We start from the raw sequence: 12,156 nt of genomic DNA, 5'->3' as shown, positions 1-12,156 counted from the left end.
TTTGAGTGCATTCAAGGCCGAAGTTTGATCTTTGGATTCAAGGCATGAGGAATGGGTGGGATTCAGGGGTTGAAGAATGGGATGGGAATGCCAGAAAAACCAGCCAACGTAATAAAGGACCCCACCCGCCCCGGACATTCTCTCTTCTCCCCCCTCCCACTGGGCAGAAGATACAACAACCTGAAAGCACGTATCACCAGGCTCAAGGACAGCTTCTATCCCACTGTTATTAGAATACTGAATGGTCCCCTAGTACGGTAAGATGGACTCTTGACCTCACAAACTATCTCGTTATGGGCTTGCACCTTATTGTCTGCCTGCACAGCACTTTCTCTGTAACTGTAACACTATATTCTGCATTCTGTTATTGCTTTTACCTTGTACTACCTTGATGTATGATGTGATGAAAAGATCTGTATGGATGGCATGCAAAACAAAGTTTTTCACTATACCTCGGTACATGTGACAATAATAAACCAAGTTGCCAATTTAAGTGGAGGAAGTTGAAAGGCAAAGTAGGGCTGCTTCCTCCCATGTTCCCTGCATCCTTATGTCACTCACCCTTTGAAATCTTGCAGCACAACTGTGTCTCCAAGCAAGTTAAGGAACTCGTTAAATTCAGGGCTTTCCTCATTGTTCCCGAATAGTTCTGCTTCTGTAGTCTGAAAAGCAGAAATGAAGTGATTTAGCAATTCAGAATAAAACACAGTCAAGTGCAGGGTGGTTTGTGTCATTTTCAACCAACTGTGACTGGAAGAAATGAAAACTCATCCAATCATCTAAATGCACAATATATTCCAGCCAGCCCGGAGACAGCGACAGCAATACCTGCTGTTGTGACCTGTTACAAAGCATTTAGAGAACTGAGACCGGCCATTCAGCCCAACTGGTCTATGGTTGGTGTTAATGCTCCGGTCAAGCCCCAATTAACCTTAACATATTTTTCTATTAATTTCTATTTGTTTTATTTGTTCTAATTGTGTTCTTTCTTGTGAAAATTGTGTCTAATTTATGTTCAGTTTATGTTTTTCTTGTGAATGTTGTGTATCTCATGCTATGTACCTGTGATGCTGCTGCAAGTAAGTTTTCATTGCAACTGTGCATAGATATACTTGTGCACATGACAATAAACTCGACTTTGTCTTTTGACTTTGATTTTCTCCCTCAAGCATTTAAATATTATATTTTTTCATACTTATGACATCGAATGCCATTCAGCCCATTGAGTGCCTGCCATTTTCAGAATCACCCCATCAGTCCTATTCCCCTACTTATTTCCCTGTAATCTCTTCTCTCTCAAATGCTCCTATCGCCTACTGGGGGCAATATAAGTGGTCAGTTAGCCTACCAGCATGTCACTGGGATGTAGGAGGAAAACTCCACATGGACAGCACAGGAGATCAGGATTGAACCAGGGTCACTGGAGCTGGAAGGCAGGAGCACTAACTGCAAGGATACAGTTGGATAGAACATATCCACAGATCCCTGAAAGTTGCCTCACAGGTGGATACTGTAGTTAAGAAAGCTTATGGAGTGTTAGCTTTCATAAGTCGAAGGATCGGGTTTAAGAGCTGCGAGGTAATGATGCAGCTCTATAAAACTCTGGTTAGACCACACTTAGAGTACTATGTCCATTTCTGGTCACCTCATTATAGGAAGGATGTGGAAGCGTTGGAAATGGTGCAGAGGAGATTTACTAGGATGCTGCCTGGTTTAGAGAGTATGCATTATGAGGAGAGACTAAGGGAGCGAGGGCTTTACTCTTTGGAGAGAAGGAGGATGAGAGGAGACGTGATAGAAGTATACAAAATATTAAGAGGAATAGATAGAGTGGACAGCCAGCGCCTCTTTCCCAGGGCACCAATGCTCAATACAAGAGGGCATGGCTTTAAAGTAATGGGTGGGAAGTTCAAGGGAGATATCAGAGGGAGGTTTTTTACCCATAGAGTGGTTGGGGCATGGAATGTGCTGCTTGGGGTGGTGGTGGAGGCAGGTACATTGGTTAAACTCAAGAGATTACTAGATAAGCATATGGAGGAATTTAAGATAGAGGGACACGTGGGAGGAAGGGGTTAGATAGTATTAGGCGAGGTTTAAAGGTCGGCACAACATTGTGGGCCGAAGGGCCTGTATTATGTTGTACTGTTCTATGTTCTATGAATAGTGCTGAAACTTGGCTCTTAACAGATATTAGCAAAGGAACCCAGCATTTGGTCCACTGAAAGATTGTCTTATTTATTATTAATGAGTTGCATTTCCAATGTGCATCTACATTATCTCAAAGTACTTTAAAGACAATGGAGTACTTCTGAAGTGTAATCATTATTGTAATGGAGCCAGCCAAATTGCGCACAGCAAACCATAATGACCAAATCATTTTTTTCTTACTGAGAGCCAAGATATGACCCAACATTCTGATGATGGGCCTTTGACCTGAAACATTGACTCTGTTTCTTTTTGAGCATTTCCTGATTTTATTTCAGATTCTGGGGGTAACTCGCCTGTTGTTCTTGGAAATGGCACCATAGGATGTCTTAACATTCACCCGAGAGAGCTGGACATCACTTGTGAAACACTCTGTCACTGCAGCACTCCCACAGAGCAGCAATGTGAATTGTTGGACAAATCTCTGGAGTGGAACCTTAACTCAAAGAGGTGAGGTTACTGGTAACTGAGCCACAGCTTGCATGAGCTGTGTCAGAGCATCATGTGAACTCTCTACAACTTTGTGGCTTCTGCAGCTTCGTCTATTTCCCTCCATAGATGCTGCCTGACCCGCTAAGTTCCTCCAGCTTTTTGTGTGTTCCTTCAGATTCCAGCAGTCTCTTGTGTCTTCACTAGTTCACATTGCAGGAATAATATGCAGTACGAGAGTTTCAGTCAGGCACCATGACAATCCCTGAACTAGAAAACATCTGTTGTTTGTTCCACTGTTCTAACGCATGCATGCTTCATAACTACATATTTATAGACCAGCACTTGTGGCTTTTTAGAAGGTTGTGGGTTCAAGTTTCGCTCAAGTTACTTTGGATGAAAATGTAGGCTGAAGCTACTGAGGGAGTGCTGCACTGTTAGAGATTTTGGACCCAGGCTCCAATTTCTCTCTCAGGTGGATGGGAAAGATACAACGGTACTATTCTGAAGAGCAGGGGAATTACCTTCGATTGGACATCATAGTGGTGCTGTCTCACAGCTCCAGCAATCCGGATTCAATCTTAATCTCCAGTGTTGTCTGTGGCGAGTTTACACGTTCTCCGTGCAACCGCATGAGTTTCCCTCGTGTGCTCCGGTTTCCTCCCACATCCCAAAGACATGTTGGTTGCTAGGTTAATTGGCCACTGTAAATTGCCGCGTGTGTGTGCAGGTGAGTGATAGAATCCAGAGGGAAAGTGGGGAGAATAGGTTACGGGAACATGAGTGGAGGAATGGGATTGCCCAGAGAGCTGGCATAGACTTAATGGGCCTAATGGCCATCTATGTTTTAAGGAAATATATTTATCTCTGAAGTGTTAGTTATGGTAGTTCCCACATTGGTGGGAACTTGCAGTGTGTGCAAACTGGCTGCTCTACTTCCTGTATTAAAACAGTGACTGCATTTCCAAAGTATTACAATGGCTGTAAAGTACTCTACAACATCTTGAGGCCGTGAAAGGTAAATATATAATGAGCCTTTCTTTACGTTTTAGAATTAGCAGTTGGATTGCCTTCACTGAGGATCATATGCTTCTGTGGAAAGTTCTTTGTGTGACCAAGTTTACGAGCCTTTAAACCTGGTTAAAATGGACGATGTGCCATGGTTGAAAGGAGAAGCATGATGGATTGAGATTAGTATCTGGATAATGCCTTAATAAATGAGATGGCTGGAAAATGCCATCATTTGCATATGCAGGAGTCCATAAACGTGCAAGTGAGTGACGTAGATGTTATCTTGGTTCCCCTCGTTAATCTATCAATAGGTTCATATTAACATTGCAGAACACCACTGAGTAAAAGCCTACTTTGTAAAGTGAAGTGATGTTGATAAATACCAGTATGATCCAAGGTAGAATCTTTTTATCAAATGTCCATTACTCACCTGTCTGGCCTTCTGATAAATCACACCAAACTTGAACTTGTCATTGATCTCATGTTCATCGTATGCGACTATTAGCTGGGATGCCTTTGAGAAAATGAAACAAATTAGTAGAATAGCTCTTTGCAAGGTTAGTCCCTCTTAAGGTTTCCACTGACTTCTAAGAAAAGTTGGGTATATACATGGAACATTACTGAGACAGCCAAGCTCCAATAAGATCACACTCCAGATTTACAAGGAAGGGTAAGGGTGAGGAAAGAATTTAATAATTAAACAAACACCCTGGATGCTATGGGTTAATACATCTCACTGTGATTTAGCCCCAGGGACTTGGCTTGAGTCTTGTGCAAATTGAAGAGATGGAAGTCCCACTTCTCTGTGACTCTGAGGCATTGTTTTGGAATCCAGCATTCCAAACAGTTCATTAACAATAAGTTTCGATTTCTGTGCTGACTTTGTAGATGCTAGTGCCTGGCACAAGCTGTCTCTGGTCTGAGCTCAAATCTTGCTCAGAAAGGTGGTGGGAAGCAATGGTATGGGACGGGTTAATGGACATCATGGGGTCAAGTGAGATTAAACTCTGATCCTATGGTGCTGCATCAGAAGCAGAACAGTGTGTTCCAGAAGTTCATGTTATACCAAAGTCACCACGCAGCTTCATAATTGAAACAAGACAACTTGAAAAACATCCTTCACAAGACAAATGTGACATATTTCAGAGATGGACCTTGTTGGCTCTTTGACACCGCTACTGATTTTGTCTCATTTTACCCAACTTTCTGTGTTCAAATTTCAGCTGGATGGGTGGGAAGTTGGGGTAGGCAGGCCTCAGAATGAACGTGCAAGGGATGCCATTATTTTACTGAAAGGATCCATGAAAGGAGCAGGTTTGGTTTGGATACATTTTAGAGGAATTATGTAGACAGACACATAAACAGGCAGGGAATGGAGGGATATGTGCAGGCAGATATGCAGTATAAATTGGCATCATGGTCAGCACAGACATTGTTGGCCAAAGGGCTTCTGCCTGTGTTGTACTGTTCAATGTTCTGTATTTTGTTTGCATAGGTATCAGGTCAACGTTTATATTTTTTGGTGATGTTGCAAACAGCCAGTTAGTCATCCTATAATACATACTTTAGATTATATAACAAAATAACAATTGATTTCAACTAGAAGATGAAAATCAGCAAGGCCACTTGTATGTGACACAATGATGGTTGAACTTCGTTGATTCTTACCTTGGGATAAAGCACAGGAGAGAATTTTGTACAGGTCACATCATCACATAGGAGCTGAGGGAGAGACAATGATCTATTAGAATATTCCAATGCTCCACCGCTTTTCATTGCGAGACCGAGGCACTTTTTTATAGAACTACCATTTCAACCACAGCAACATTTATAAATATTCCAGGGCCAATGGTAAGCCAATCGATCAGTCTGCAATGGTGGTTAATTTTTAAGGCCCATTAGATGAGGCTCACCCCATCATTTCCACAATACATCTGCTGCCTTTGCATGATGTCTACTGATCACATAGCGTGGACTAACGCCCAGAGGCCTGGGCTGATGATCCGGAGGTAAGTGTTCCAAAACATCACATCCTTAAATGCAGTTAATTAAATAATTAGGAATAAAGCTGAAGACGTTGGAAACACTGGGCAGGTCAGGCAACATCAATGGAGAGAAGAACAGTGTTAATGTGGCAGGTTGAAGACCTTTAATCAGAACTGTGAATAGATACAAGTTCTATGATGCAAAGAAAGGAGGGAAGAGGGGAACAACAGGAAAGGGTCTGTGAACATGCGGAAGGCAAGTGAGGTTGAAGGACATGAGTGGCGATGGAGCTCAGTGGGAGAGGGTGGTAAAAGGATTTAATGTATAACACAAGGTAGGTTTGGAGAAGGTGAAAACAGGAGAAAGTGAATCCGGAATAAAATGCTAGTATAGTAATAGTGACCATGAAACAATCCTAAAACCCATCAGGTTCACTCATGGTCCTTTAACAGAGGGATAGGAACAGGGGTGAGCCATTCGGCTATGAAGCCAGGTCCACCATTCGTCAAGCTCTACCTGCCCTAGACCCATGTCCCTTGATTCCTCCAGGAAAGGAAATCTGCCATTCTTACAGAACTAGATACTGTTGAAAATAATTAATACATAGCAAAAAAAAGGTACTTAAAACATATTTAACTGATGTTTAATGAATTAAAACATAATTAAAATAAAAAAATGAACCATCTATCTTTTAATAAAATAAAGAGAAAATGCTGCAAACACTCAGCAGGTCAGACAGCATCTATGACAAAAGAAACAGTTTGCGTTTCAGTTGAAAACTCTTCACCACAATGAAGGGTCCCAGACCTGAAATGTTAACTATTTTTGTTCACACATTTGCTACTTGACTGGCTGAGTGTTTCCAACATTTTCTGGTTTTATTTCAGACTTCCGGCACCTGAAGTTTTTTGATTGCCTTCTAATGGATGTCTGTGATCCCATTAAGAAGATAGGGCTATTGCTGGATGTGCTGGCCACAGCATGAAGCTGACGGACAGATGGGAAGTGTATCCGCCCCTCAACTCAGTACATTAAGGAATGTCCCTGGATATGGAGGGAAAGTCTGGGGTGGAACAAGAGATTAGATGCATTCTGCACTGCTGCACTGCAGTGTGCAGTCTTAGACATGCAGAGCATGGTGTCTTGCACATTGCCACTGTTCTCTATGGAACCACCTGCAACTGCAAGTGCATTTGGCCCAATGTGGTGCTCATACCTTGTTGTATGCAAGCCACACAAATCACCACAGCCCTGATGAATGGTTATCAATATGCTAATTTACTACTCAGAGGATCGTTTAAGCGCTGCAAACAAGCAATGGTGAAAAACAGTATGGTTTTGTTAATTTGCTTACCTTTGCAATGATTGGAATACTTGGGAGTTGAGAAACTCCAGCCAGAGGGAGTCGCTCATGAATTGTTTTGCATTTGGATCTGAGAAAACAAAAAAAAAGTTGTGCATGGCTAAAATCAAAAACAAATGATGAGCATTTGCAAATAGGAAAGTCCAATTGTGTAGGAAATCAACACAAATCAAGCGCTTTAATACCAACTTATTCTTGGTTAGAGTCAGATGCATTTTCCATTTGAGGCCTTTATGCAACACACACAGATAAGGTTGGAATAGTGTGTCAACTCATTCCGGTTTGAAATCTGTCATTCAGCATTCATGAGATCCACAGCTCCTATCAGAATTACCTGTGCTTCATTTGCTGCACATTCACCTTTGAGTTTGCAGAGTTAAGCACAAGAATCTATCTCTCAGTTTCCACCTTGTATTTTGGGAGGTGTCAGCTTTCATATGAGATATTAAACTAAGGTCCTGTCTGATCTCTCAGCTGGATGTGACATATTCCATGGTATTGGTTTCAAGAACAGAGGAATTATCACCAGTGCCATGGACAATAGTTATCCTTCCAACAGCACTGATAAAGATCACATGGTCACGCCCACATTGCATTTGTGGGAGCTTGCTGTGTGCAAACTGACTGCTGGATTTCCTACAACACAAACATTTACAAGTGGAAAAAAAATGACTTCCCAAGTAGGTATCTACAGGGGCACTTTTTTTTATTGGTTTGAACCAAAGTACTCACGTCCTGGTTATGTTGTTTATGCCAGGTGAAATGCTCCTCTCTTGTGTAAATTGCTATTGCTGTGCAATGGTGTTTTTGCATCTTGAAGACTATCCATTCTAATGGGCGTGGAAGGGGCTTCTTGAGATCAATTAGAGATTAATTACTGGGGGTAATGGAGGTTGGTAGATTGAAGGACTCTTGCCGATTTAAACCTGTGGACCAGGTGAAACCAGCAGGAAGACTTCCTTTCCCCTCCAGGTTCTTAAGATTAGAGAGAGAAGAGTTTGAAATGTAAGGGAGATAAAGTTATTTATTGTGACAACACTTCTATGGTTGTAATGCTCCTTGAAATGTTGTGAAAATCGCTGTAAAAATACAAATCTTTCTGAGTCAGGAATATGCTGTTCCTCAGGAACCAATATTTTTGCAACTGAAGTATTTTAATGCCCAGGTGTTGAAGCTCATGGGGCATCCTCCAAGACATCACTTGCCTTATAAAATCCTTTGTGATAATGAGGATTATCCTTCCTCTGGGATCAGGGAACAAGGAACTCTACAGTGCAATCCTGCCAAGCTAAATGGTGCCGAACTGTTGAACTATTCAAACTCGAGGGAATTCCTCTGGCTCTTTAAGAAATAGTCATTGTAAGTTGACTGAGAAATGTTTCTGATGCAGTCATGGATTCACTGAATTTCATCAGCTGTGCCTTGAGGTATCACTAAATGGTGGTAGGATTGCACACTTCCATTTAGGGATATTTCATGAACTGCTTTAGAAGTGCAAGCACTTATAGCAAGTTAGCAATTATATTCTGCTATGGCAATAGGGTGCTTTCAGTGTAGCACTTGAGAAAGAAAGAATGACATTTACAAGAACAATATGACTTACTTAATGAGTGCAACATGTAAAGAAGTGTGTTTCCCTTACATTTCAAAATCTACTCTCTCTAATCTAAAGAAAGGGGAAAGGAAGATTGTTATTTCCTGCCGGTTTCACCTGACCCACAGGTTTAAATCAGTGAGTGACCTTCAATCCACAAACCTCCATTATCTGCAATGACTAATCTCTAATCGATCTCAGGAAGCCTTTTCCACACCTGACAAAGTGAGCAGCTTTAAAGCTGTAGAAACACCCTTGCACAGTAATAGCAGTTTACACGAGAGCAGAATATTTCACTTGGCACACTTCACAGACAGCATAACCAGGACTTGAATATTTTGGTTTTAACTGAAAAAAATCACCCTAGGCAGCCTATCTAGAATTCTTTTTTCACTGAAATACATTGGACTGGCAATTAACCATACAAATTGTAAATTTTCATTGAAGGCTTTCTAAACATTCATATACATTACCTACCAATCCTATTTCTCAGTGGGATGTGTGGGTTAGTGGTCTGACAGTACTGAACAAGGCCAGAAAGGTAAAACCAAGGGCAGGAATGGGTCAAAAGGTTTTTGTTATTACATGAAACAAAGTGAAGGTTGAAGAAATAATTATTGTAAAGCCTGATTGTGATAATTACCAATTTTGATTTAGTTGCACTTTATGGAGACTGAATGTCGAGGCACCTCATTGAGCAAAATTTTTTTAGTAACTTAAAATTGCCAATTTTGACGAATGCTAACAATAATACTGCCAAGACAAACCTAAACTTAAATGCAAAACATTTAAGCTCTACATGTAGTTCAGTTCAAGCAACAAATTAGTTAAAGCACTAGTTAAAGAAAGGAAGATCACGGAGCTTTGTGTACTTTACGTTGTTGTCATAGAACATAGAACAGTACAGCACAGAACAAGCCCTTCGGCCCACAATGTTGTGCCGACATAGCTATTCCCTCCAACCTACAGAATGCCCATATCCCTCTATTTTCCTCTCATTCATTAGCCCTCTCAAGAGCCCCCAATGAATTTGCCTCCACCACCCTATCAGGCAACGCATCCCAGGCATCCACCACTCTCTCAGTAAAAAATGTACCCCTCACATCTGTTCTGAACCTACCCCCTCTCACCTTAAAGGCATGCCCTCTGGTATTGGATAGCTCAATAATGGGAAAAAGATATTGCTTATCGACCCTATCTATGCCCCTCATAATTTTATACACTTCCAACAGATCACCCCTCAGCCTCCAAAAGAGCCCACGTTTGTCCAGCCTCTCTTGATAGCACATGCCCTCTAACCCAGGCAGCATCCTAATAAACCTCCTCTGCACCCTCTCAGCCCTCTACTCTACTCCCTATACACTCACGACTGTGTGGCCAGATTCTGCTCTAACTCCATCTACAAGTTTGCAGATGATACCACCGTTGTAGGCCGTATCTCAAACAGCGATGAGTCGGAGTACAGGAAGGAGAGACAGAACTTAGTGGAATGGTGTCATGACAACAACCTTTCCCTCAATGTCAACAAAACAAAAGAACTGGTCATTGACTTCAGGAAAGGGGGTGGTGTACACGCACCCGCCTACATCAATGGTGCTGAGGTTGAGAGGGTTGAGAGCTTCAAGTTCCTGGGAGTGAACATCACCAACAGCCTGTCCTGGTCAAATCACGTAGATGCCACAGCCAAGAAAGCTCACCAGCGCCTCTACTTCCTCAGGAGGCTAAAGAAATTTGGTTTGTCCCCTTTGACTCTCACCAACTTTTACCGATGCACCATAGCAAGCATCCTATCTGGATGTATCATGGCTTGGTATGGCAACTGCTCTGCCCAGGACCATAAGAAGCTGCAGAGAGTTGTGGACACAGCCCAGAGCATCACAGACACCAGCCTCCCCTCCTTGGACTCTGTCTTTACCTCTTGTTGTCTTGGTGTAGCAGCCAGCATAATCAAAGACCCCACCCACCCAGGACATTCTCCCTTCTCTCCTCTTCCATTGGGTAGAAGATACAGGTGCCTGAGGGCACGTACCACCAGACTTTAGGACAGTTTCTACCCCACTGTGATAAGACTATTGAACGGTTCCCTTATACAATGAGATGGACTATGACCTCACGTCACTTGTTGTGACCTTGCACCTTAGTGCACTGCACTTTCTCTGTAGCTGTGACACTTTACTCTGTACTGTTACTGTTTTTACCTGTACTACATCAATGCACTTTGTACTAACTCAATGTGACTGTACTGTGTAATGAATTGACCTGTACGATCGGTTTGTAAGACAAGCTTTTCACTGTACCTCGGTACAAGTGACAATAATAAACCAATACCAATACCAACATCCTTCCTATAGTGAGGTGACCAGAATTGCACACAATACTCTAAATGCGGCCTAAGCAGAGTTCTATAGAGATGCATCATAACTTCTTGACTCCTATACTCAATACTCCGATTAATAAATGCAAGCATTCCATAAACCTTCCTAATCACCCTGTCTACCTGTGTAGCCACTTTCAATGAGTCATGGACCTGCACCCCAAGGTCTCTCTGCTCTTCAACACTGTTCAGGGTCTTGCCCTTAAGAGTGTATTGCCTCTTGACATTAGTCCTACCAAGGTGCAACACTTCACATTTATCCGGGTTAAACTCCATCTGCCATTTCTCTGCCCACTTCTGCAACCGATCTATATCACGCTGTATCCGTTGCCAGTCTTCTACATTATTCACAACTCCACTCGTCTGCAAACTTACTAACCCATCCATCGACATACTCATCCAGGTCATTTACGTACATCACAAACAGCAGAGGTTCCAGCACAGTTCCCTGCGTAACACCACTACTCACAGGCCTCCAGCCCGAAAAAGTCCCTTCAACCACCACCCTTTGTCCTCTACAGGCAAGCCAGTTCTGGATCCACACAGCCAATTCTCCACTGACCCCATGCATCCGAACCTTCTTGATTAACCAATTATGTGGGACCTTGTCATTTCAGTTACCTGAGGATTATCTGCAGATATTCTTGGCCATCATTATCTTCGTATTTGACAGAAACTACCAGGTTTCCATGAATGCTGCACGAGGTGTAAAAATTCAAATGATCCTAAAAAAATAGGAAATAGTTGTTCAGATTTGGTCAAAGAGCTTAGTACTAAGCTGGCATTATGAGTAATGGGAACAGGCCCTTCAACCCACTGAGTCCCCATCAACCTTCAAGCACCCATTCACACAAATCCTACACCTATCCCAGTTTATTCTCCCCACATTCCCATCAACTCCCCTCAGATTCTACCATTCACCTACACACTCGGGGCATTTAGGGTCAACTAAACTAGGAACAAGCTTAGTTCTTTGACCATCTTTGCACATCTGCTTATGTATCTTTTTATGTGGCTTGAGTGTTAAATTTTGTTTGACTATGCTCCTTTGAATCACCTCTGGACATTTGGTGCTACATAAGTAAGTTGCTGTTCAAAGATTTGAAGTGTTGAATAAAAAATAGCTGGTCTTGTGCACAGTTTTCTTGCTTGCGATAGCTATTTTCATTGTATACAATGAATTGCTCCTTTGGG

General features: G+C 42.1%; 1 protein-coding gene across 1 annotated transcript in view; it reads right to left on the bottom strand.

Moving 5' to 3' along the window:
• The window catches only part of LOC127581192 (rap1 GTPase-activating protein 2-like), a 328,459-nt gene that overhangs the window by 37,283 nt on the left and 279,020 nt on the right, over positions 1 to 12,156 (bottom strand). The window contains 5 exon segments of the mRNA XM_052035296.1: positions 562 to 662; positions 4,076 to 4,159; positions 5,314 to 5,367; positions 6,986 to 7,064; positions 11,584 to 11,687. Coding sequence (XP_051891256.1) covers positions 562 to 662; positions 4,076 to 4,159; positions 5,314 to 5,367; positions 6,986 to 7,064; positions 11,584 to 11,687 — 422 coding nt within the window.

The sequence above is a fragment of the Pristis pectinata genome, chromosome 21, assembly GCF_009764475.1.
Source record: "Pristis pectinata isolate sPriPec2 chromosome 21, sPriPec2.1.pri, whole genome shotgun sequence".
Classification (NCBI taxonomy): domain Eukaryota; kingdom Metazoa; phylum Chordata; class Chondrichthyes; order Rhinopristiformes; family Pristidae; genus Pristis; species Pristis pectinata.
Note: the sequence above shows the minus strand (reverse complement) of the source record. Positions and strands in the feature narration are given on the sequence as shown.